The 27,205-nt window shown below is 41.3% G+C and overlaps 1 protein-coding gene and 1 long non-coding RNA gene across 5 annotated transcripts; one reads left to right on the forward strand and one right to left on the reverse strand.

Annotated features, from left to right (window-relative positions):
- Positions 1–1,637: 1,637 nt before the first annotated feature.
- Positions 1,638–26,379, reverse strand: LOC101791793 (dystroglycan 1-like). Of its 4 annotated transcripts, XM_038173047.2 has the most exons (5): positions 25,919–26,379; positions 24,906–24,999; positions 4,834–5,191; positions 4,172–4,404; positions 1,638–2,943 (listed from the first exon to the last, which is right to left on the reverse strand). In XM_038173047.2, exons 3-5 carry the CDS (start codon positions 5,116–5,118, stop codon positions 2,055–2,057), a joined length of 1,407 nt encoding a protein of 468 aa, XP_038028975.1. In that variant the 5' UTR covers positions 5,119–5,191; positions 24,906–24,999; positions 25,919–26,379; the 3' UTR covers positions 1,638–2,054. The 4 variants fall into 4 exon arrangements, 2 of the variants coding, with proteins under 2 accessions (XP_038028975.1, XP_038028976.1); XM_038173048.2 differs by lacking the exons at positions 24,906–24,999; positions 25,919–26,379 and adding an exon at positions 5,400–5,796; XR_005262646.2 differs by lacking the exons at positions 1,638–2,943; positions 4,172–4,404; positions 4,834–5,191 and adding an exon at positions 16,197–18,201 and having other exon boundaries at positions 25,919–26,368.
- On the forward strand, positions 5,783–24,406 carry LOC140003136 (uncharacterized). Its single transcript, XR_011811158.1, has 3 exons — positions 5,783–6,107; positions 19,330–19,552; positions 22,023–24,406. It is a non-coding gene; the product is annotated as an uncharacterized lncRNA (long non-coding RNA).
- Positions 26,380–27,205: the final 826 nt, after the last annotated feature.

Here is a 27,205-nt window from a genome sequence, read left to right on the forward strand (position 1 = left end):
CTGCAGGAGCTGGGACTGGAGCAGCTGCAGGAACCGGATCTGGAGCGGCTGCAGAGTCCACCGTAGGGGTCACAGTGGCCGTTGGATCTGTCACAGGGCTTGGAGTGGCCGCAGGGTCTGTCACTAAGTTGATAGCAGTATCAATGGCAGCTCGATAGGCATGAGCCAGGCCCCAGCACGTTACAATGATTTGTGTTACTTTGGAACTGCCAGAATCATGACACCTTTTTTTCAAGCATTCTGCCAGTTTTTGAGGATTTTGCCATTGTTCAGGGGTGAATTTCCAACACACTGGGGGTGCCAACTGCTCTAGATGCCTGCCCATATCCACCCATACTCCCTGCCACTCACAACTATCCTGCCTCCGGGCAAATCTCCGGATGAGCTTCCCAAGTAGTTGTTTAACTATAAGCAGAATCTGAAGTGCATTCATGAGGCAGAACAACAAGACTATGGTATTCTGAGTATCCCAATAATATTCAATATCTTGGAGAGCTATTTTGACAAGCTCAGGGGATAAGAGGGTGGTGAAGGAGGAAGGCAGAGTGATCCAGGAGGATACAGGGGTGGTGAAGGAGAAAGGGAGAGTAATCAAGTAAGGAAAAATATCTTCCCCTTTCCCCTCCACAGATTGACTCTCTAACGGAGAAAAACAATAGGTATAATTGCTAATAGTTCCCAAGATACTGTTTCCAAAGTACAGAGTCCACGATGTTACTGAGTATAAATACCAAGTTAGAGTCATGACCAGATATCTTATCGTCTCATAAGCCATTGCTATAACACTCAGTACCATAATGATCTGAAACCAGGGCCCGGAGAGGATAAACAACACGACAGAGAGCAAATACGGAAAATAATGTACTATAATACTCAATTTGGAAAACAGGCGCAGCAGAGTTGAGATTAAAGCAATCAGCATCATGACAAGTGACTATTAAGCAGGTCTAATCCTTACACCAATTTTAGTTTAACACACTCTGATCAGATCTGTCGTTATCTCAACCTTTCGTGCCCCACGTTGGGCGCCAAAAAGGACTGTCGTGGTTTGACCCGGCCGGCAGCTAAACACCACGCAGCCGTTCGCTCACCCTCCCCCCTCCCTCTCTGGGACGGGGGAGAGAAATGGAAAGTGAAGCCCGTGAGTTGAGATAAAGACAGTTTAATAAGACAGGAAAATAATAATAACAAAATAATAATAACAATAATAACAATAATGATACAATGGTGATAATAGGAAAGTAATAATAGTATGTACAAACAAGTGATGCACAATGCAATTGCTCACCACCCGCTGACCGATGCCCAGCCTAACCCCGAGCAGTCCGGCCCCCTCCCCCTGGCTAGCCACCCCTATATATTGTTTAGCATGACGTCAGATGGTATGGAATACCCCTTTGGCTAGTTTGGGTCACCTGTCCTGGGTCTGTCCCCTCCCAGCTCTTACTGCACCCCCAGCCTGCCCGTTGGCAGGACAGAGCAAAAGGCTGAGATGTCCTTGGCTTAGTATAAGCACTGCTCTGCAACAATTAAAGCATCGGGGTGTTATCAGCACTCTTCTCATCCTAAGCCAAAACACAGCATTCCACCAGCTACTAGGAAGAAAATTAATTCTGTGCTAACTGAAACCAGGACACTGTGCTTTTTTCTTCAGTGAATAGAAGCCCACTGGGCTGTGGGATAGTCCTAGAAGACATAGATAAGTGTTCATAGCCATGAACTATTCTGTGGCTTAGCCTGCTACTTGCTGGTGAAGGTGGAAATGTGTCATTGACAGGAGATGTGAAATCAGATGGATTTGTGGCTGTTAGTGAAGTGTTTGGGGATAGAGACAGGAGTGTCCCTGGGGATGGGAATGCATTAGAAAGCATTTCAGATTTTGGAAAGTGGCTTTTTGCCTCATCATTGTAATATGGCACTTCTGATGTTGATGTTGCTTCTGGCAAAAATACATGAAATGCTGTCTTAGAAGGAAATGCCTCTGAGGTATGAGGCCATTCATGAAGAGTGTTTATCATCAAAGTGTACTTGGGTTTAGAAAATGGGTCTGTATTTTAAGTGATGTCCTGTAGGAGATGGATTCTGGATACTTCTGATTTACTAAAACGGAAATATGAGTCTGTCTGAGGCACGTGAGGCTGAGGCTGCTGCAAGGACATGCCAGAAGGAACAGTAGGAAGTACTTCCAGCTCAGTAAAGAGAAATGTTTTAGTAACCAGTGAAGGTGAAAGAAAAAATGGGGAATTGGTATCACTAAATATTATAGATACTGTTGGGTTAGCTGGTATGTCCTGTATTGAGTCCATGTTTAAGGTGACTAAATCTTCTTGACTTACGAGGTGGATATCCTTGTAACTTGCTATTATTATTTGCTCTTCATATAAAGATGATAAACTCTGAGTAGGTGATACCACTTGTACGAGTAAGTGGCTTGGCACAGCAGAGAACAAAGGACTGGGATTATCTCCCATAGCTGTTCTCTGGCTAATTCTAATTGCTTTTAATGTAGGTGTTGGTGTGATCATTAATTGCCTGTGCTGCCACCTTGGAGACTTTCTTTGATAACCACCTCTCCTAAGTATTCTCCAGCCAGTGATTTCATATCCTAGCAGCTGTGAGAGGTGACATGAATCAACATTATGTTGTAGCACTTGGATGAATTTGTGGATTGCAGCAAATTCGCCACACTTGACAGGCCAGGAGAGTCCAACATAATGGTTCACCATAAAGTCTATGTGTGCAGTGTCTTCAGCCAGCACAGTCAGGCTCCGCAAGCTGCTGTGTGCCACATCTGTGTACTGCAACAGAGTTACAAGGGAGGAATCCAGGTGGAGGTATTTGGCAATTGTGCACGCGATGTAGAGGCGTTCCTGAGCTTCCAAGGTTTCCACTCCAGTAGAGAGAATGATTTCGGCAGAAGTGATGGGAACTTCCTTCCCACACCTGTCAGGATTGGTACTGAAAGTTCAAAATTGCATTGGTTATGTTGTTTATCTACCCCCCTCTTTTGTGAAGATACTTGTTTGAATTGAATCAGTCATGTTATGCACATGCATCACTCAAAATCTCACCTCTTCACCCAAAACTTCCTCCTACTTGGTTATATTAATGTGCTCCATTCCATTAACTTCAGTGAGGGTTAAGTTTTATCCCCTTGCTTGTCTAGAGCACAGCAACATGGTTTGAATTCACCAAATATTATCATTGTTGTGCTGACTTGAAAGTAATACGGGTAAGAGATTTCCAGTCTGATAGGCATCTAATATAAGTATATGCAGAAAGAAGCACTGTACCATGAGTGGAAGTAGACAGTGTCTTTCAGAGGCAATTGCTGGCAATGATGGGAGCCTCCCACTGGGGAAGAGTTCCCGTTCCTAACAGGACTGGGGGCTGGGTGCTGCCCTGATAGTTGCCACCTGTAGCATCAGCACCCACTGCTACCAGGCCCCCAGTCTTCATGCCCATGCTGCTGTTCCTGAGCAGCAAAGCCTGATGCCTCCTGCCTTGCAATTCAACATGCCCTTGTTCAACCTCCTTGCCTTGCCTTGCCTTGCCTTGCCTTGCCTTGCCTTGCCTTTGTTCTTTCCTTCTTTCCTTTTCCTTCCTTCCTTCTTTCCTTTTTTCTTTCTTTCTTTCTTTCTTTCTTTCTTTCTTTCTTTCTTTCTTTCTTTCTTTCTTTCTTTCTTTCTTTCTTTCTTTCTTTCTTTCTTTCTTTCTTTCTTTCTTTCTTTCTTTCTTTCTTTCTTTCTTTCCTTTCCTTTCCTTTCCTTTCCTTTCCTTTCCTTTCCTTTCCTTTCCTTTCCTTTCCTTTCCTTTCCTTTCCTTTCCTTTCCTTTCCTTTCCTTTCCTTTCCTTTCCTTTCCTTTCCTTTCCTTTCCTTTCCTTTCCTTTCCTTTCCTTTCCTTTCCTTTCCTTTCCTTTCCTTTCCTTTCCTTTCCTTTCCTTTCCTTTCCTTTCCTTTCCTTTCCTTTCCTTTCCTTTCCTTTCCTTTCCTTTCCTTTCCTTTCCTTTCCTCTCTCCTTCTCTCTCTCTTTCTCTTTTGTTCGTTCTTTCATTCGTTCCTTGTTTTTTTACCCAGCATCATACTTTCATAGTAGAAAAAGACCACCCTGTGTCACTTAGGGAGGTCTCACCTTCTGGGCAAAAACCTTTAAAAGCTGACAATACTCACTCATAGCTGTTTGGCATGTGGTTCAAGTGCTCCTCTGTGTCTGGGAGTAAGATGCTGTCCTGAACATGGATGGTGAACTTTAGAGCGGCTCTCAGGGTGCACGTCCTTCCAGAAGCAACTACGTTCAACAGGTATACTCCGCTCTCCCCTGTCATCGGCAGTCCCTGCAGTGTGCTTGTGTTGGGGTTGAAGTCCAACCATTTTGGCAAATTTGCACCACTGGCTAAAGTGACCTGTTCCATAAGAGGAAGGATGACAAATGGAATTAAAAACAGGAAGTAAGTGTTCCTACTCTAGTTTTACATATGAGAACTTCTAACTAGGAAAGAGAGAAGTTAAGGAACAGCTGGTTTCTAAAAACCAACAGCACCTTGCTCTCTCTGTAGTGCTTGTTCAGTATTCCTTTTAAATGCAGTGGCAACACTACACTTCAAAGACCCCACGTTCTTTAGGCTGCAGGTAGATAACGTACACATTGCACATGGGTTTTCTCTGTTCACTATGTAACTGTTACACTGGCAGTGAACTGTGGTTAGATTTTTGCCATTTTAGACTATTTAAAACACATCAGGGATGGAGACTTTTAAAGAGTTCATTCTAAACCTAAAGTGAATACCTGTTTGCTGCAGGATTGTACCAAGAAGTGCATTTAATAGCATTACCTTGTACTGAGCTGTTGTTCCCCAAAAGGCAAATACTGTCACTGGATAATAGAATATCTTTCCCATAAAGACAGTTGCATCTGGGATTCCTTGCAGGATCTTTATTTCTTCGCATGTGTTTTTTGATTCCTTAGCAACCACAGCAGCCGTGTTTACACAGACAGATGCCAGAATAAAGAAAAGAGGGAGTACGGATAAAGCTCGCATCCCTGGGAGCAAACAGTACCCTGAGGCAGGAAACTCGCTGTTGGTGCCAGCAGGGCTTCTGCAGACATCCATCTTCATATAGCAGCTGTACAGGGCTGCATCTGTGTGCCCTGCTAGCAGATGGATGCAGCTACTTCATTGCACTTTGGATCTGTAGGAGAAGGGAAAAAATGAGACAAAAAACCACACATATGCATGTGCACTTTAGATCAGCCTACTTCATCGTGTGGGGAAGCAGAAGGATGTCAAATGTGGCAAGGCTTTACACTGCATTCATTAGAAACCCGCTGGTCTGTTTGTTACAGGCCACTGCTGAATCTGGAATGGGTTATAGACTTGTAAAAAGCCTCTGTACTTACCATCACTACCCTATGTGGCTGAAGGCTTTTCATGGGAAAATACCTCATAGCACAAAGCCAGTTCATAATGCTTTTCAGCCTGGTTTCCTTCAGACCTGCTATTGCTCCCATTGATGTTTCTGCCCTGATAAAAGACCATTTGGTGTCCAGGAGATGAAATGCTACACTAGGGCCTCATCAGGGGGGGCCTTCAACACATGGCATTGAAGAGCCAGATAAACAGAGCAGTAACCTGACCTGGCAGGGTTTTGTGGTATAGTAGCAGCAAAGAGAAACAGAGTATGGCATACAGCAAACAAATTGAAGGCAAAGACAGAGTCAGTATCTATCCTCTTGTAACATAAAGAGCTGGACTCCTGCTGCATTTGCCTTACTGCATTTGCTTTGCTTTGCTTTGCTTTGCTGCTGCTTCTTTTTCAGAGGAGATAAAAGCACTAATAAGTGGTAAAGTGTTTCTTGCAGGTGTGGGGCTCTCACAGGCCTGTCAGTGGTTTCCAAATTCAACACCTTTTAGAAGAGAGAGGCATACCATATGCTTGGTCTGCCCTGCTTAGGATAGACTTATTTAAATTCTGTGAAAAGCATGCCAAAAATAAAATAAAATAAAATAAAAATGTAGGCAGAAGCACCAATATTTGCTAAACTAATTGATGCAGCTGGGAAGACATGAAAAATCTTTTGAACCCAGAAGACTGAAGAAGCAGTGCAGTAAGTACTACTTTATTGGCATGGCTCTTACAGCAAGATGTCCTGAAAACCACTGTCCTCTTTGCACTGGCTTTACAAACTCAATGGCCGTACCTCTAAGAACGAGGTCTTGCTCTGCTGACCTGTCAACAAGTAGTTTCTCCTGTTTGAGTGCATGATTTCAGATACTTTGTAGTATTTGCCAACCTTTCTGTCACACAGTGTTGCCCAAATCCCTTCCATTTTAGTGATAAGTGGAGTAACATTTGGATAGAGCGAGAAATAGTGATATTAATGAACATGCCTAAGTGTTCAAGTGTAAAGGCAAAAAAATGTGTGATATGTTCTGAACCTCAATGCGGTTTCCTTGCGCCTGCGGTGTGTCCTACTGAAAGTATGCAGTACTCCGACCAGAAAATGAACTGTGCTGCTGATAGGTGTGCAGAGCTCAGTGAATGTGCTTGAGGTGGTTAGCTGGACTTGGACAGAGATTAATCTGTAGCGAGCTAAGTCTATTTTCCTTGTAACTGTGATTGGCTCCGAATGAATCAAAAGTTGTGCTTCTTTGTTAATGCTCAGTTATAAAGAGAGAGAAGTTGCTACACTCAAATCTCCATTTATCATTTTCAGTGTCTCCCCTGTTACTTTGCAATTTCTGAAAACATGGCATGTCCTAACTCACTGATTATGAAATTATGAAAAGAGTGAGTAGGTGGTAGGGTGAAGTTCCTGTTGGAAGATGAGAACTTGTATTGAGAGAATATAATTCTTATGCAAAGGAATGGGTGCTTGACAGCTGACTAATCTTTCCTAATGGATTTGCCTCCTGAGAGTTTAGTAAATATTGCCATGTAACCATGTATGAATCATCAGTGTGCTCTAAGATGATGGGAATGCTCTGAGATCCCTTGTTGCTGTGATCTGAAGGTGGTCTTATCCTCCTCCCAGAGGTGCAAGATCTGTCCATGTCCAGGGATCTGAAGCCTCCAACCCCTCCTGCAGTTCAGGGGACTGGAGATATTGGTAGATGTTTCAGCTTTTAGGATCCTTCCTTAGTAACTTCTGACCTACCATCAAATACTATGTATTTGCTTTACAGTAACAGGTGCAGCAGAATATTCTTACATTGCATGCTATCTCGGTTCTCCAGGTATAAACTAATTAAAACTTTGTGTGAATGTGCTAGGGAAGCTTAACATGATAAGCTTTTAAAAAACTCTCTGACTTCTCTCTCACTTATAGTAAATTACACTTCCTATAGTTCTCACTATAGTATGATTACTGAGCTCATAATTCATTTTTCTAGTTAAATTTTAATAGAAACCTTTTGATAAAAAATAATAATAATAATAAAAAAATCTAAAGTGCCATTCTATGGCCAAATGCAGCAAAAATAAATAAATGTAAATAAATATGACTCATCCAGACGCAAGGATTCCTGGCTGAAAGTATTCCTGTCCCTGACAGAACCAGGAAATATCGCAAGTTTTATGGAATAATTTAATTCCCACGTGATTTCCTGGCAAGATTCAGTTGAACTAGGTATCTAGATAAGGTGGGTAAGTACAATCCAAAGCTTATCTGAATCAAACAGGATCTTTTTAGGGTACCAATAAGTACTTGTAAAGACAAAAATAGTTTGCTTGCTTTGCTTCTCTTCTAGCTTTAGAGACAATTGTTTTTCTATGAGTCAGTGCTGCATTTACATGTATATGGTTCTAAAACTAGAGAAAGACATCCCTAAAACTGTAACATCAAAGAACATAATTGAAGGATGCGATTTTTATTATTATTATTATTTTTTGAGACTCAGTGATCAAACAAGGGAGGGGAAATACAAACCTATAAAAATGGAAAGCATGATTGTCTTCATTCTTCTTGCTGCCCTTGTCTAAGGTGTTTTGTTGTCACTTTTGTTTAGACAAAAAGGGGAGCAAACACATGGTACTTATTTGTGCAGTGCATAGCAAGCCTGCCTGGGGGTTCTCATACCCCAAATACGCTAAAACAGTTGAATTTTATGGATTCCAACACAAAGACAGTATTTTTATGATTTTTTTTTTCATACTTACTAAAGCCTTAGCACCTGGAATCAAGTAATTGCTTGGCAATTCTGACTTTCCTTTAGACACATTCATATTCCAAACTTCTTTCCTGATGCTGAGGTAATCTAGACATTTTTCCAGTGCCCCAGAAAACTCAGCAAGCAGAGGGTAACTTACTTAGAAAAAATATTTTGAGTTCTTTTGGGAGGTCTGGTTCAGTATTTTTTTGAATGTCTGAAGCTGGCAGTTTTGACAACCATGGAGTCCATACCTTGATAACACTAGGCCTGCAGTCTCAGAGTGGTTTGCACTGACATCACAGATGGGAAACCAGGTGGTGTTGAACAGTATAACACAGTTTTCCAACTTTTCCCTTTGACTTTCACCATGTTCCAAGAAAAGACTTTTGAGTTTGAGTTACCTAGTAATGTGCAGAGAGATGCCTGCACCATAGATGTCAGTGCATGAAGTCTTATGCAAAATATGGGAGATGTTTTGATTTGTGTTTGGACTGCTGCAATATACAAATTGTCTGTTTCTAGAAGAGAGAAACATGGTAACTGGGTGTAAGGAAGGACAAAAATGTATGTGATGGGGAATAAAAGAGCCTGTATAGACTTTCTTGTTTCTATGGTGTCAGGCCTTGTGTGACAGACTTTCCAGACCTAGTATGATGATGGTAACACACCCTTTCTGTACAGGGATAAAAAATCTCAGGGCACAAGACACTAGTTCCCAAGAAATGTTTATTTTACATGACTCTTTATTAAATAGGCTCACTTCAAAAAGTTCCTACCACACCCTAGTGTCCGGAGATAGGACTGTGTCAAAGGGGATGTGTGCTTCATATTTGGTCTGGAGGAAATCTTCTATAGCCACTGAGGGGTTACTTCCCAACTTCGGTATTCAGTGGGATCAGATGGCAGACGTCTAGTGTGGTTTAATGCAAACTACAGAGAAATTCAAATTTTTGGTGTCTGTGATAGTGTCAGCATAAGAGGTTTCCTTTCATGATTTTTCTTCAAAATTAAAAAACAAAACAAAAAAAAAACATGATTTTATGCATTTTTGAACACGCTACTGTTTATTATTGAGTTGCTGCCTCAGGTTTTCATCCCTTTTTTCTTATTTTAAAATGAGTGGGGTAAAGAGTAGAAAGGATAAAGGAGAACACCATGACGTCAACATCTGAGGGAAAGCTTCTCAAGCCAAGTCTTGCTTCTAGTTTCTATTCTGCTTTGCAGTGGGAAATTATCTTCACTTCCCACCTCACTTTCCTCCCAGCCCCCCTGTGTTTCCTCTGAGAAATTGTCTATGTGGGAAAGTATAAACATGAAAGTCAAGGTATGAATTTATACTAGGGTTAAATTTGTTTTTACTACCCATGTGAACACTCTTGTTTTGCTACAAGCATTTTTTTTTCAAATTATGGTTTTCTTTTCTTCTTTAAAGCTTAGCTTATAACACTGAAGACTGTTTAAACTAAGCTGGAAGAGGCTGTAGTAAAAAGACTCGGGCGCTTATCCAGTTACAGCTATATATCTAGCAGATAAAACTTGCCTGCTCAGACAAGCCTTCACTATTTCATCTTAGATTTTTTTCCTAGGGAGAGTTTAAAAACTGAGAAGAAAGAATTTACTTCAATGATTTAATTTTCCAAAATGCTTTTTTTTTTTTTTTTTTTTTTCCATTTCAGCTTCTTTGAAAAAAAAAATAAGTGCAACATTTCCATTTCTTGATGACCAGCTGTCTTCTGGTAAAACTTGAAAAGATACTAAAATTTTGGCCTTTTCAAAGTCATTGGCTGTTTAATAAGGAAAAGCTCACTAGAATGGCTTGACTGAAGATGCTGTGTTGTAGCCAGCTTTTGTTTTTAAAGTGCTCCTTGGGCAGGGAAACAGGAGAAGGTGCTAGAGCTGCCCATAAAGCAGAATTTTTGGCTTTACATTTATGTTAAATTCATTATGAGACCTCTCAGTCTTTAAAGGTCTCTGCATTTCTCTAGCCATTAATTGAAATAAATAAATAAATAAATAAATAAATAATAATAATAATAATAAACAAACAAACATGGGGCATCACTTCAAAAGGGATTTTAGTATTCAGCTGATATTTTTCTAAATTGTCCTTTGTGGTAAATGAAGCTGCTGACTGAAATCTTTTGGCAAAGTACCACTCCCTTTTCTTTTTTACCATTTATCCTTTTTCTGTCAAATGCAGGAGTCTGAGCACAGCTTGGGTTTGTACAAACACTGGAGCAGGATGGAGGCTAGCGTGCCAAGTTCCAGCCTTGTGTGATTTTTTTTTTTTTTTTTTTTAAATGGGGTGGTTTATGTACCAAACAGCAAACACAGGGTTTATAATGGACATGCTGACAAAACCTTATTTATGCTGCCTGCTGTTTCTCCTGGGCTCAGCTTTTGCATTCATCTGGCATTGCTGGCTTCCCACAGCACATTTTCAAACAAGTTGTTGTAATAACCTCATAATGTTTTTGTCATGCTTAATGGGCTCGATTTAGTCTTGCTCTTAGCTGATGTGACAGTTTGGGACAGAGCTCCCTTCCCCTGACATCAGCCCTGAATTTAACTCAAAACACTGTTAAATTCAGTGCTGTCCCTCCCTCCATTGCCACCCAGAAATGCAGATGCTGTTGCCTTTTTACTTATGATGCTATCTATATCTGCTTTGCTGAAAAGAAAGAAAATCACATTCCCCCATGATCAGAGGTGCATCTTTCTCATAGGGAGCGTTAATCGAGGCCTGCCTGGAAGTAATGAGAGAGACACAAAGGAAATAGCAGTGTTGCCCGGTGCTGGGTTTGTTGACAACACTGGACCTCATTAACCCTTAGACTATTTCAAAGGCATTGAAAAACAAGGTCTATTTGCCCTCCTTTGTCCCTGTTGTTTAAAAAGAGTCCTAAAGCTCTCCAAAACAAGTACAGCAACCCCCACCCCCACCCCCATGCCTTTCTTGTGCTGCAGAAACTGAGAGACTATTGACTGATGGGGAATAGGAAGCAAATTTACAGTCAGATCATTCCTATCAATTTTTCCTCCCAGATGTTTTTCTTTCTGTTTGTTTTACTTTGGCAATTACCTAAACAAATTACTCTCTGAGCAGAGGAACAAATTGAGTCTGGTTTCCCTCAGGTTTTTCTTCAGTTCCCTTTCTCCTCTCTATGATCTCAGCTTCATCTTCTGCCACATCATCTGTAGGGTCAGGCAGTGAGGAGCCAGACAGAACTGAGTGGCTGCCTTGGCTTTCCTCCCTCAGCTGGGTGTGCTCTCTTGGATTTCTGTCCTTTACCCAACCTCCAGTTCAAATATATATATATATATATATGTATTTTTAGAACATAATTTTCATCCTGAAGATCCCTCCCCTTCCAAATGGATCTAAACTGGCTACTGAGGTGAAGAGGTTTTGCCTGGTAGGAGAGGATGGAACTCACAGAGGAGACAGACATACAGGCTGCAATTGCAAAAGCTTCATTTCTTCACAAGGTCAAGATGAAAAGTTAGTTTTTGGAAATCTTTTCTTCAAAAAATGCTACCTGTCCCTCATGGTTAGCTTGATGAACTGTTCTTGTTGTTTCTAAGAACACTTGAGCAGAATGTAAATCCGTATCCTAAATAAATAAATAAATAAAATTAGGCTGCCTCTACAAGCAGCAAAAGGAGGGGGAAAAGTGCAAAACTACCTAAAAACAAACAAACAAAACCCTCAAACCTTGTCTTTTTAAAGTAAAGCAGATTCTAAGATAGTTACAGTAGAAATATTATTTAGGTTAATTCTTAGTTTGACAGCAATGTTGACAGCTTCCTTTCAATTGGGTTGGCCCATAGCTATCTGTGGGATTTGGTTTCTGTCTCCACTTCTTGCTCCACCTCTCAGTTATGCCATTTATCCCCCTGTTGTAGACTAAATCAATCCTTATTCAGACAACCACAGCTCACTAGAAGTGTCATTTGATATAGGATTGCACCAGTTCCTGGAGAGTTATTGAGACCTCTATAAAGCAAGCCAGCCAGGATTCTGCCTCAATATCTTTGAGGAATCATATGACTTATCAGAGATGAAGTGAGACAGGGAACAAGATAAAGGATGTTGATTCCATAGGTTTTAGCTAACACAATTGTATGTTAACAACCCCAAAGATAAGGGAGTAAAAGACTGTATGGATAGATAACAGAACCAGAAAGAACTGGCTTGACTGCTGAAATCTGTCAAAGAAAGGAAAAGTCAGGAGTTGAGTATTGAAGACGACTTCTGACTTTCATCAAAAGACCACCAGAGTATGATGGACTCAAGGACCCCGATATGCATGTGAATAGGGGCAGAAACCTATGTTATTGATTCTTTGGAGACTTGATGAATATGCAAGAGACTTACAGGAACTGAAATTAATATATATTTATCCCACTAACATAAGCACACTGCCAGTAACCTTTAGTGTGTGTGTGTTAGGTGGAGCAATCCCCACACACCTGGCACCGTAATAAAGAATACCTGCTTAATAACTTCAGTTGTTGAGTTTTCACTGCATCAGAAGCCAGGACTTTTGATAGTGGGTTGAATATTATCACTAAATATTTAATATGCCAGAAATCAAAGAAATGCATTTTGGAGTGGTTTGAGACTTGCTCCAAGACCCTGTTAAATATGTGCATGACTCATGCTGAGGTGTTCAAAGGTCTTTATTGAGGCTTATCAATGTAAAAGAAACAAATAGAAGAAGGCTCTTGAGTTTTTAGGTGAACTTGTTGTTAAGGAAAGTGAGGGAACTGAAGCCAAGTATACTGGCAGAAGGAAAGGGCTGTGCATGCTCCTTGCTTACAGGTCTATCAATGCAATGCAGTATTGCACAATACCTCTGACATATTCTTAGCTCTTCTGTAAGAGATCTCCTCTGAAGAGAACCACAATTTGTGCTTATTTGTTGGTGGAGGGTTTTTTTGTTTGTTTGTTTTATGTTCTTTGGGTGTAAGATGAGGCCAACAAGCATCCTCATGACCCATGTCTACCCTATGATCTTGCTGAAAGATTAAGGTGCAGCATAGTAAGAGTCAGTACCAGACTAGAAATTGTGATGAAGTTGAGGCAGTGAAGAGAAAAACAATTTATTTAGTTGCCTCTTGCCTGAAATGAAATAACACATGAAATCATGCAAACAGCCTTTAGTTGTGCTTAGTAACTGCTCTTAGAAAAAGACAGCAGTAGTCTAGAAACCTGGGTTTTCAAAGACACATCTCAACAGCAGGTTTTGATACTCTGATGAAGCATCAGATAAACTAGCTACACATTCTAGGAAAAGTTGAAATTGTTTTCTTGTGGTGCTTCAGAGCTTCTATTTATTCAAAAACTGAACCATGAATCTAGGAGTCTTACTCCAGGCTCTTATTTTTGCAAATAATAGTCTGTCAATTTGCTTGGTGTTTTTTTTTTTTTTTTTTTTTCCCCCAAGCTGTTCTGCCTAGATGCTTTTATTTTGCATACATAATGCTTGTTCCTGCAACAGTCACCACTTTAAAAGTTACCATGGTAACTGAGATTTCATTGTTGTTTCCTATTGAAAGCAGGGCAAGAGTGAGCAACAGAAGAACCACCATGTGGTTCTTCTGGCTGTGTGCTGGACAGGAAGCCACCAGAGCTGGACCATAATCCTGTCTCCTCTGCAGGCCTTTGTCTTTTCCCGCGTTGTCCCTGGCAGGAACAAGCAAAGTATTTTGGTGATTTTTGAGTGTCTGTTGATGGGCGGCCACCCAGGCCCAGCCTAGCAGCCTCACCTGTTCTGGCAACCTTCAGGATCAGAGGGGTTTTCCAAAGGCCTCCTTCCACACCTATGGACTTTCCTCACGTCTTGCTGTCTGCTTTGGCCCACTCTGCATGGGCTCCCCTGCCCACATGCCATCCCATCCTCCAGATCCCTTTACTTCCCAAAATTCCTAAATTCCTTTGTAACTCCTGTCGTTTACCTCTTGGTGTCTCCATTTCCCTTCTACCCCTGGCTTGTGCTGTGGCTTTCATAGCTCTCCTCAGCCTCGTGGCTGTACTTCTGTTTACCTGAGAAAGAGCATTAGGCTGCTGGGTAGGCCTTGACATTTTTCAGGAGCAACTGTATGGCAAAAGGAGTCTGGCTGCTTATTTGCTGTTACTGAGGCTCATGGATGCTGTCTTTGTTATTTTGTTTTCAGCTTGCATTAAATAAATTAACTTCATACTTCTTGTTATCATCAATCTTCATCTCATCCACTGAAGGCAGCTAAAAAGAAGGGCACTATTTAGGTGCTTTTTTTTTTTTTTCAAAAGCAGCAATCCCTTGTTTAAGCTCACCCTGCAGAGCAGGAACATGGGCAGCTCTCCTCCTTGCCAGATCTGCTTCACTGCTCTGGCACCAGCTCTGCGAGACGCTGAATCTGTGGGACCGGGCTACTAAGAAAAGCACATGATAAAATAGCATATCTCCAAACTCTGCTTCTGTCTGCCAATTGATAATTTAGGGAGGGGGGAAACCCAACCCCCAAGATACCCATTTGGTATATGACTGACGGATTTATGATAGGATGCAGTTTCCGCTGTTTGTCTTGCAGAGAGCGACTGGGCCACACGATTACGCATCTGCCTTCTTGATGGTGAATGCTTCCAGCTGAATTTAGAGGACAGGAAATGATTTAGCTAAAGGCTTTTGGTGACAGTTAACAGAATTCCTGCTGATAACTTTTTTTGTCCTCTCTCTCAGAGTATTTTTACAGCAAACCCAAAGTCAATGCAAAGTGGCATTGGAGGTGGGTGGTTACGAATAACTGATGAGTGTGTTACAGAACGGCTTTTATTTCTACTGAAAATAGGATTGTTTTTTTGTGTGTGTGTTTTTTTTTTTTTTTTTAACTTCATCCTTTTAATATTCTACTTGGTGATGAGAGCAACATAAACATCTGTTTTTGTTACCAGGTGGTCATACCCTAAAACCAGACCAATTTGGCCTCAAACAAGGGAGAGCTATTGTCAAAATAATCTACAGGAGTCTCCTGGTATGGACGACCAGGGAGGCAGTCTGTGCTTGTGTTTGGAGTGGTCTATCTGCATGAACAGCTCATGGTGAACAGCTCATTTTTGCCAGAAGCAGCATGTGATCAGGTTAAGTCCTGGGACCACAATGGTAATGTCAGCTTTGGAGCATATATTTAAAAACAAACAAGTAATTTCCGTGGTGCATTCCTTGTGTAAAGCATTCCTCTTGCAAAGAGGGAAAACCAAATATTTATTTTGCTCTCATATTAGACTACCTGCATGAAAGAAAGCAAGTTACTGGTGTTGGATGTGCTCCCTCAAGAAAAGCCAAACAAACAAACAAACCAAACAAAACACGCAAACAAAACAAAACAAAACAAAACAAAAAAAACATAGGACTTGTCATAGATGCAATGGTGGAAATGAAGTATCTTTCCTTAGTATTTGGTAGTCTTCAGACCTATGGTTTTGTTTCTTACCTTAGATGAAAAAACAGAGTTACCAAGGGTGCATTGGTATTGAGTCTCCTCTTAGAAAAGGAAGGATAAAAATGTTTGAAAGAATTGATACTGATGGAAATTAAACAGCTCTATTTGTAGTAGATAAATTATGGTTCAGGAGATTAAATAAGTAAGATGGATGTTTGTCCTTGGGTATCTGAAACCTGTATACAAACAAACAAACAAAAACAAGCAAACAAACAAACAAACAAACAAAAAAAAAACACAACATTTTGAGAGCTTAGGGATCCACTGTGGGCTTTGTCCTGGTTTCATGCTTGAGGACCTTTCTCCAGCAATGCTTATTACACTGCAGTCTCCAAACTGTTTTTTACTGGAAAAGTAGTGAAGTTAGCTTTGTAAGATGGATCAGTCTGGCTTGTTCATGTTGTCAGTGACTGTGATGAAGTTTGATGTGAGGAAAATGGCCTTTTATTGTTTGTATAGTTAGCAGAGTAGAGAAAAACTGCTTATATCTACTTTGGAGTCAGTTTGAATACTGATGGGTCAGATCTTTTGCTCTGCCTTATCCTCACTGGTGGTTTTGCAAGTGCAGGATCAAGCTCAAGAACAGGAGCAGAGACTGAAGAGGAAAGCTCCAGTGGTCACACTGGATGGAAAATGAGTAAGTGATAAGATGGTGGAAAACCATCTTGAGAAAGTGATGGGGAAACAGGGACTGGAAGAGTCACACAATGGAGTGACACAACAGAAAGCATATACGCAGAGGCTGCCGTTCCAGTCTGTACTGCTGTACATTTTATTCTGAGACAACTTGGACTCTAGATAGAAAAAAAATGGTTTTCTTTCTAAGTATACAGCAATTTAAATAATATCAGCTATTTGCACCCAGAGAACAGAATGTCTTGTACAATTAAGCTAGTGTTTTCAACCTCACAAAAGATCTTGTAAAAAAAAATCCCCTTGTGCTTTTACAAAGTTCATTTACTTTCCCTTCCTTCCCCAACCAAATACAGAGAAGATGAAGAAGGTTTGAAGTCTTGCTGTTTTGCTAACTACATTTTTGGTATTGAATGACACAGCTTGTTTGATTAAACCCAGCTATGCTTTCATAATTTACATTCAAAATAAAAAAAATAAATAATAACCTCAGCCCTATTAGAGCACCTTCCATGAGAAAGGATGAGTGCAGCAGTTTTACCTCACCAATATAAATTAAACACGGTGTCTCGGCATGGCAAATGTGAGGGCTGTCCAAGACTCGAGCAGCTACATCCAGAGGTGTGAGAGCTGATGGGACCAGGGGGCTGGAGTGGACCAGACATGTGCAGAGCAAGAAGCACCCCTTTCTCCTCACCCTTTAGCACAGCTGGAGAGCTCCCAAATTTCCCACAAGTAGTCTTTTTGTTATTAAAACAAAAGGTGGAGTTGCTTCTTTCAGGTGGCTGGGATGTAAATCCAGAGCACTTTGATAGGGCCAGACTGCTGCTGGGCAGGTACTGAGGACTGTGAACATGTGCTACCCCAAACCAAAACCAGGGGCTTGGTGATCACCTCATCACCTCAGGATAATTGGATGTAGAGCAGGTCTGCAGAAGACTCTGTGCAGCTCAATTAATCCAAATGGTGCTGATAGATGAGAAAATGACTACGAAAATGATGCAGCAGCATGCAGCTTTGAAGAGAACCTGCTGCTGGGTGAGGTAGAGTCTTCTTTCCCCAGACCAGAAACCTCAGCCCTGGTCCTGCAGAAACCAAATCCGTCAGTCCTTGGTTTACAGTGCTTACTCTTGAGAGCTGTGCTTGAGGAGCTGCTCTGCAGCAGGGTAACTGCACTGCACCCTTTTTTTTTAAAGGAGGTTGATGTCTTGTCCTTATGTTTGGCTTGATACAGCTGAAAGGAGACAAGCTGGCAATGCTGGCAGTTGCTTGATGTGCTCTGGACTTGTCTATGCACATCCTCGCTCTCAAATTCCTAGGGTGCAGCCTGACCAGAATGCTGAAAGAAACTTTTGTAATCTCTTTATCTTCTGTGTGTTTTTGCCAGTACAGGTAAAAGAGAGGTGCACTCCATGCTCTGCATGCAAGGGTGGGACGTCACCTGTGTTTCCACCAAAGTAAACAAGAGATATTCCTAGGTAATTACAGAGAACGATCTGAACGAAACATCTTGTCTCTACAGCTGGTTCCTGTGACATAGCAGACAGGGCAGGGAAACTTGCCCTGCTAGGATATCATCAGTGTTTCTCTTTATTCAAACAAGAAATTAGATTCTTTCGTCTTTGCTCCAGCTAAATTCCAACTCAAGCGTGAAGGAAAGCTTTGTATGACTGAGGTTTGCTGGGGGTAGTTGTGGTAAGATTGGTTCAATTGCTGTGCTTTCAGAGATCTGTTTTAAATTCATGAGGCAATTCTTCCCTTGCCATGTCTGAGGTTTCAGGTTTGGTCCTGGATCCGTTGGACTGTGGCCTCTGGTATCACTTAATTTCTCACTTGTGGTGTTACAGTCAATGAAGAGACTACCCCAGTGTTCACACAGGTCCAACTCTTGGGATAGAACAGCACCTTCCATAAGCCCCAGTGGAGGTTCCCCTGTGGGAAGCATTGCTTATTCAGGTAAAAATCTGTAGTTTTTTTGTTTGTTTGTTTTAGTTGGAGACAACACAGCTGAAAATGAAACAAAACAAACAAACAAACACCCAGAATTTAGAATGCGGGTTGCAAAACAGTCTGGATCCCACCAGATGATGTTCAGCAGTAATGGAGAGATTGACAGCTTCCTCCTAGGCTTCAGCAGGGACTGAGGAGAAATCCTGAGAATTATATTTCCTTGTAGCAATGAGACACTATCTGTGTATATATAGATGCTTTAATTTGGCTGATTTGCCTTAAGTAAGTTGAGTTAAGAACATGATTGTTTGCTTTGCTTTGCAAGCTGCATACAAAACTTTTTATTGTAGCTTGCTTTATAAACTTAGCCTCTCTAAGAAAGTTAGGTGGAATTAAATCCAGACCTGTTAAAATCAGGAAAAGTTTAGCTGTTCACTTCAACAATGGCAGGAATGCAAGAACGGCAACACTGGCTCAGATCGGTGATTTATCTAGCCCAGTACCCTCTTCCCTGTCAATGGCCAGAGGAGAAGAAAGGGCAAAGTATGTATTTTGCAATGCTACCCCCCAACACTTCTCCAGCCTGTTCAGGAAGTCCATGAGATGGATAAGCTGCCTTTGCTTACAGTAATTTTTTTTTGTTGTTGTTTCTGTGACCTTTCTTGTTTTCCCCATGAACCTATATAAATTTTTTGTACCCACCATACCCTATGAAGGAGACCTGCAGATGCACGGACTCTTGTGCAGTGGAGTACATGCCATTGCTTTGTTCTGTGTGTGGCTCCTTTCTGTGGCTTTGTTCTGCATTTCTCAGCTGTTGCCTTAGCAGAGACAGGGAAACACCCTGGAAGCTCTCCACATGCCACTCCTAATTTGGTAGACTATCATAGTCTATTTCAGTTGTCTTTAAATTTGGAGAATGTTTGTACACTTGGTATTTTTTCTTTTATGGCAACTGTTTTATCACTGTTGTCTTTTTCTGAGACTTTTCCAATTCTAATATGTCATTTTTGAGTGGAGGGGACAGAATTGCTCCCCTAATCAAGGTCTAGACAAACCTTAGGTTTATACTGCTACTGTCTGGTTTCCTCCTTATTTTTTTCCTGACAGGAGAAAGGCATCAACTCCTAACACTCCTTTTGACCATTTCTGAGCATTGGGACCAGAGTGCTAGAGGGTGTGGAAAGATTTCCCCCTCCTCTACAAATTCAGCTGGCTACACTGCAGGGCAACTCTCTGACAGGAGCTCTTCAAGAAAAGATTGGAACAAACCTCATTTGTCTCCAATGGGGTTGATGTGACATCACCAATGCCGATGTTGTCTCCAAGGCAAGTACAAGTTGGAGGGGGTTCATGTTTCTAGACACCTCTAGAAATTGTAATTTTTTTTCCTTTCCTTATTTTTCTTCACACTTTTTTTTAAGGCCTGGTGTTTTGGGGTGGGTTGGGCAGCAAACTTGAGGCAGAGGCTGGAATCTGTTTCCCCAAATGCAGTGTCGACTGCACGCAGTGAAGTGGGAGACAGCTGGCCACAAAATGCTTTTAGAGGACATGCAGCAATAAGAAACAATGTTTTTGAATGATCGTACATAAATGCTGGGAAAAAAAAAATAAATAAAAAGTGCCACAAGCTATACTATTTTCCACTCCAAGCTGTATTTGCTTCACTTTTTTCCTGTCTCTAATCCAAGCCGTGACTAGTAATGCCTCCCTTCCACAAAACACTGTCACCTAAATATTACTTTAAGCTTGTGGAAGAGCAGTCACAGCCTGCCTATCCTGCCTGTGATCTCCTCCATGCAGGTCTGGAGTTGTCCTCTGGCTCCCAGCACTCTTGGGAGGAAGCCCAGAGGCGAGTCCTTCATGGACGTTGAAATGGTATTGCTCTGCAGGTCTGGTAACGAGGATCTGTGCTGCAGAGATGGGATGCAAGCTCTGACGTCAGTGGTGTCCCCTGGTTTCTGCAGCAGTGGATTGAAGATGGTTGTGTGCACACAGTGTGTGAGGGGAAAAAAAAAAAGCTTTTAGGTTAGTAAGCACAAAATGTTGTGGAAAAGGCAAGTGTTACATATACTCATGTTTTGGAGACTTAGGATCTTCAGGCATCACAACACCCCTCAGGGGGTGATACTAAAAAATAAATTAGTAACCTCATTTTTCTGCAATTACAATCTCTGGCTTTTGTCTGGATGGGGAATTTTAGTTCAAGCCCTTCACAGTGGTGTTACAATGCATAATTATATGACTTGAGGTGCAGTTACATTGATGCAAATCATCTGGGTGTGCTATCTCTCCATTTAATCAGTGATTTGTTTGCCATTTGAGTACAGAAAAAACTTTGTTTAAAAATGAGCTGAATATACTTCCAGTAGGAACATCAGCAGGAAATAATGAAATGTAGCTGATTTGCTAGTAGTTAAGAGTACCCAAGAGCTCCCCAAGTGTAGTTCATTTACCCACAGAGCTTTATGCAACACACCATCAGCTACTTTCACACATAATACACACCATTCCTTATGTTCTTCTTTGTTTGTGGCCTTTCCCACTAATCTTTAACTGCATTAGAAACACAGAAGCTGTCTTCTTTATTTACTGGGTGTTCCCCTTGATTTGAATCCTACTTTTCATTTTTGGGATTCTCCTTTTTCATGTTAACATCATTGTATGTAACATCACTGTATGTAAAATCATTGTATGGGGGCCTTGGAGCTGAACGCAGTGCTCCAGGTTGGGTTCTCACAAGAGCACAGTAGAGGGGGAGAATTCCCTCCCTTGTCCTGCTGGCCATGCTGCTTTTGATTCAGCCCAGGATATGGCTAGCTTTCTGGGCTGCAAGTGCACATTGTGGGCTCGTGTTGACCTTCTCATCAACCAACACCCCTAGGTCCTTCTCTCTCAGTGCATTTCTTGCCCAGTTTGTATTTCTGCTTGGGATTGCCCCGACAGAGGTGCAGGACCTTGCCCTTGGCCTTGTTGAACTGCATGAGGTTCACACAGGCCCACCTGTCCTGTCCAGGTCCCTCTGGACGGCATCCCTTTCCTCCAGCCTGTTGACTGCACCATGCATGTTGGTGTCATCAGCAGATTTGCTGAGGGTGCACTCAGTCCCAACTGTCCATGTCACTGACAAAGATATTAAACGGTGCTGGTCCCAGTACTGACCCCTGAGGAATGCCACTTGTCACTAATCTCCACCTGGATGTTGAGACTTTGACTGCAACTCTTGGAATGCAATGCTAGTATTTTTCTGAAAATAAGTATAAGAGCTTTGCAGCAAGTTCTAGGACTTTGGTCAGGCAACAGATATTGTCACCTTTGCAATCGGTGAGCTGTTGTGTGACAGTGATGTAAAGAAACTTAGCAGCAGCTGAGACCATATATGTGCACGCACATCAGCTCTGGGACAGATCAGTGAGATCTATCTGTGACAGACCTGCAGACTCTGGTTCCACACCCAGATGAGCAACCTGAATCAAAGCCCGCTGAAGATGCATTTCTGGGATTAAACAGTATGTACACCTGACCACCAATTTCTCATTATCATTTCTTAACCCTTTCCTGAGATCGCATCTAAAGGTTTGTGTTGCTGTCTGGTCTGGGTTTGCAGTGTTGCACACACTTGTCTCCTAATGAAAAACATGGGCTTCAAGGTATCATTGCACTATTAAGAGTAAATACTGATTATGAGTTTGGCAGATGAAGGAAAGCAACAAGTTTACTTTCTCTGAACAGTAACCTATGAGATATATATACATATTATTATTATTTTTTTTTTGTTTGTTTGTTTGTTTTTTTACAGGGAGGTGGAGGTGTGCATACCTGCTGCCAGTGCACTGCAAATGCTGGAGTTCTCAAAGTCCTGGTTGAGCCAATGCTACACCTCCCCACTGAAGGATATTGTTCTCCACCACATCTACGTCAGCCTTTTAGTAGGGCTTACCACCTGTATTACAAACTCTATGAACTGATACGTGATACAGTACTACCATACTATCTGTAAAAATCAAAATGAAAACCCATAATCCAAAACAAGCCATAGCAACCCCTGTACTCCTGTGGTTCTGTACCACATGCATATTTACTGTAAGGAACTTTCTGCCTCAGACCTGTGCTATACCCTCCATGGGTAATACTTTGCCTTCTCACATGGAGTTTGTCAAGATACATTCACTAGTGTGGTGCTTTTGTACGGTGTTAATGGGAGCTAAGCCAGTTTTTCAGAAGAGATAGCCAAGAGGAAACTTTAACTATCAAAATACACTCAAAGATTATAGCTTAAGGTGGAAGGCTGCTTTTCTCCACTGCTTCCAATATCTTTTTTGTTCCTGATATATTAATAGGTGGTACACATGAAGTGGGGTCTGAAAAGGAGAAACCAAGGATATTGGGAAGTAGCAGCAGCAGTAGTGGGAGGCAGACATGAACTGTACCTGCCATGTAATGAAGGAATGGCTTGCAGCTGCTGAAGAAATTAAAAATGGGAGGTAATGTGTAACAGGTAGAAAGAGATGAGGGAGGGCTAAATGAAAGCCTGCAGTCCTGCTGCAGATCAGCAGTGGCTTGGCAGCATAGACCAGGGGTTCTTACCACAATCTCAAATAGCATGCTGCAGAAACATTGGTTTGGTTTGGTTTAGGGTGGGTTTGTTTGTTTGTTTCTGGTGTGTATCATACTACTTTAGCAGAAACATCACCAAGTATGAACCACAGCATCTGTCACTTTCACAGTCTTGGAGGGTTGTTCAGAGATACTCTGAACACTGCTGACACTCTGCTCCCTTCTGCTGCATCCATGGAAGTAGTTGCCTATTCCCCTTTTGTAATATCAAACAACCACCACATAGTCCCAGGCGGCAGAGGTGTAGTTCAGAGCATTTCTAGAAGCTTTATGTACCATAGGAAGCATAAGCATTTTTTCTCCTAGTTCTCAGAGAACAAATCATACCATGCTAGGAAATGGGTAGAGGTCAACAATTTTTCTTTTTGGGAAATCTGTTTGCCTCAGCACTCATATTTTCATTGGAAAAATATAATATTACATATTTTACATATTTATTACATACTTCATTGCAATCAAGCCTTGGGTGAACCTCCATCCAGCCTGTGGTCAGTCTTTGCTTAACACGTCTTGTAAGCAGCATGTTCTTAGCACTTGCAGCTACTGTATAACAAATATGCAACAAGCGAGAAACCACTTCTCTCTGTATGTTTATGATCTTGCCAATGAAATATAGTATAGTAGTTCCTACAGGTGGAGACATGGCTGTGAAACAGAGTTGTTAACTCTGCTGATGTCAGTCAGATATCAGGTATGACTTTTACATTTCCCATCTGTTTTCTACCAGCAGCTTAATGTTACTGCAGTGCACCGAGGAGAGAGTGCCATCTAGTTATTCAAATCTTATGATAAACATAGAATCACAGAATGGTTTGGGTTGGAAGAAATTTTAAGATCATCCAGTTCCAACCACCCTGCCAAGGGCAGGGACAGCTCCCAACAGACCAGGATGCCCAAAGCCCCATCCAGCTTGGCCTTGAACACCTTCTGGGATGCGGCATCTACAGCTTCTCTAGGCAGCCTGTGCCAGTGCCTCACCACCCTCTGAGTGATGAATTTCTTCCTAATGTCTAATCTAAATCTCCCCCCTTTTAGCTTAAAGCCATTCCCCCTTTTCCTATTTTTTTTCCTATTTGAGTGCAATCAGCTAGTCAATTCCTTGCCCACAGAGTAGTCCATCCATCAAATCCATGTCTTTCCAATTTACGGTCAAGGATATCATGGGGGACAGTGTCAAATGCTTTGAACAAGCCCAGGCAGATGATGTTGGTTGTTCTTCTCCTATCTACCAATGCTGTAACTCCATCATAGAAGGCGACCACATTTGTCAGGCACAATTGGACCTTAGTGAAGCTGTGTTGGCTGTCACCAATCACCTCCTTGTTTTCCATGTGCCTTAGAATGCCACTGCATTCTGGACTTGTAGAAAGGGAAAGTTTCCAGTCTGGGGATACAAACCTGCAGTAGTGTTTTTGATGATGTCAGTAACACATTGTTTGTTCGCTTGAAGTCTTTTTCTAATTCATCTCTTTTTATTTGTGCTCTTATTTCCTGGGTACAACTGGGCTGAGATGACAGAAATCAGTTGACAAGATATTCAAACAGAGCACTTCCTCCATACAGGGACAGATAGAGGTAGAAGAGATTTTTGAAGATCTCAACCCAAATGCAAATGCTGATCGCATGAGGTCATGGTGGCTGACACCTTTGAAGAGGATTTCTTGTATTTCCCTATCAGAAGATTTTCTAGCATTTTAACCAATATAAAAATAAATCCTTATTGATCTCTAAGTTTTCTTTCCTAGCACATTCCTGCGGCACGTCAAAAATTTGGCACTGTGCTTTAAGAGAGAGGTGAGCAAGAGGAGTTATTTCTTTAACTGGATCTTAGTTCCTCCTGATTTCCCTAAATTACTTCTGTGCAGGGCCAAATACTACTGACTTAAATGTATATAAAGACCCATGTTCACCTTCCTGATATATATTTTCAGTCTATTTTACCCACCTGAAAGTTAGAATAGTCCTATGATGAAGACCTGTGGTCTCAGCAATCACAAGAAATGACTGCGATTCCTGAGAAAAGCTTGTCTTTTCTTGCCTCTTCCTTGCCCAAACCCAGCTGTACTTACCAGCAAGCATTGTAACAGACCAGGAAATGCAATGTGCTTCATCCCAAAGTCTTGAAACACTAGCATAGCCCAGCAAAGATGGGCCTTGTGACAGCTGTATGAACAAAATGAACCACAATTTTCATTTCCACCTGGTAATTTTTAATATGTTTAAAAACAAAACAAAACAAACAAACAAAAACAAAACAAAATGCACAAAGAAAACAGCAACAGCTGGCATAGTCCTTAATTTATTTGTGTGTGTGTGTATAAGGTGTAATATGCTCACTGTATTGGTAAAATGAGACATTTCCTACAAAAGAGAAGTATTTAAACAACAACAAAAGTTTTAAATAATGAAAAAAAAATTGGAAAAAATGTTAAAAGCAGAAGGCTTTTTAAGCAGTCCTAAATTACAAACTTCTATGTGTTTGCAACATCTTTCCTCATTCTCTGTGTGATAAAAAAGAATTAAGAAAGGTAGGGAGTTACTCCCCTCAGGTACACCTTATCCAGCTTGCAAATATAACTGCATTGTAGGCTTCATACTAGGCCTATTGTTTTTCTTATTTATTTTTTTTTAAGACCTGTTTTTTTTTAAGGCCTTTTTCTTAAGACCTTTTGTTTTGCTTAAGATCTTCATTGTGGAAATTTTGGTGAAACTTCAATAACTTTTTTTCTTCCAAAGTTAAGATACTGATTTTCATCAAGAAATGATAATCAAAACGCTCATTGTTGCTCATAGGGCTTTGTACATAATTATTTTAAGGAAGTGTTGTATATTAATGTCGTGGTTTAACCCGGCCGGCAGCTAAACATCACGCAGCCGTTCGCTCACCCTCCCCCCTCCCTCTCTGGGACGGGGGAGAGAAATGGAAAGTGAAGCCCGTGAGTTGAGATAAAGACAGTTTAATAAGACAGGAAAATAATAATAACAAAATAATAATAAAATAATAACAATAATAATACAATGGTGATAATAGGAAAGTAATAATAGTATGTACAAACAAGTGATGCACAATGCAATTGCTCACCACTCGCTGACCGATGCCCAGCCTAACCCCGAGCAGTCCGGCCCCCTCCCCCCGGCTAGCCACCCCTATATATTGTTTAGCATGACGTCAGATGGTATGGAATACCCCTTTGGCTAGTTTGGGTCACCTGTCCTGGGTCTGTCCCCTCCCAGTTCTTACTGCACCCCCAGCCTGCCCGTTGGCAGGACAGAGCAAAAGGCTGAGATGTCCTTGGCTTAGTATAAGCACTGCTCTGCAACAATTAAAGCATCGGGGTGTTATCAGCACTCTTCTCATCCTAAGCCAAAACACAGCATTCCACCAGCTACTAGGAAGAAAATTAATTCTGTGCTAACTGAAACCAGGACAATTAAGTACGTTCTATCCACACTGTAGTAGGGTCAGCCTTTCAGCTCATAACACAGTAATACAGACTGGGCTCAAAGCACGAATGGTCTGTAGTTACAGTCACCATGCTCTACAGGTGTACTGATTCTTCTGTTGGGTAGGTCCTGGTTAGGAGTGGGCTAGGGCTGAAGAAAAAAGCAGAAAATGCAGCTGAAATGGAGGCTATTTTCTTTTTTCATCCTACAAAGAAGATTCATCTTTTTCCCTGTGTTTTCAGGTTTGAACTTTCCAAAGTCATGAGAGCTGGCAAAAGAGAAAAATCAAACAAGGTATGTTTATGTCTTTGCTTTGTAGGAAAAGGCATCATTTTCAGGCAGCCAAGCAGCAAGAAACCCCAGGAGACAGTGCCTGATTAACAAGTCTCCAGGGGCTGGCAGTGAGTTCTGTGAGGTTGAAAGCAAACTTGGTGTAACTGTTGGCACTTGTTCCACATGGGAATAGTAAGTTCATTTTTGTGCACTTCCTGATGCTTGCTCTGTGGTTGTGAGCTAATAGAAGGCAATGCATAAACTTCCTGAGCTCTCTAAATAAAGCTTCCATTTTGGATAGATGTTTTCAAAGAAAGGAACATTGTACTTTCTGCTTTGGTTGAGTCCTCATATTTGGCTCTCTGAATGAACAACTTTGGTTGTTAAACAGTTGAAAACTTATTTCAAAAGGCTTGAATGTATCGCAAGCAAAAATACCTTCACTTGAATGGCTTGGAGCAGCTCTCAGAAGTTTATTTACATAGCTGTTGTATTGTGCCACAGTTTGAAGGGCATCCAGGCTACTTCTTTAATCTAAGTTCCTTTTACTTAAATAATTAATTCATAAATAACTTCAGTTTTCATTATTTCTAAGTTTGTTTCTTTCAAGACATTATTATAGCTAACCAGATATTATTTAACTACTTGAATT

Source organism: Anas platyrhynchos, chromosome 1 (genome assembly GCF_047663525.1).
Source record: "Anas platyrhynchos isolate ZD024472 breed Pekin duck chromosome 1, IASCAAS_PekinDuck_T2T, whole genome shotgun sequence".
In the NCBI taxonomy this organism is placed as follows: domain Eukaryota; kingdom Metazoa; phylum Chordata; class Aves; order Anseriformes; family Anatidae; genus Anas; species Anas platyrhynchos.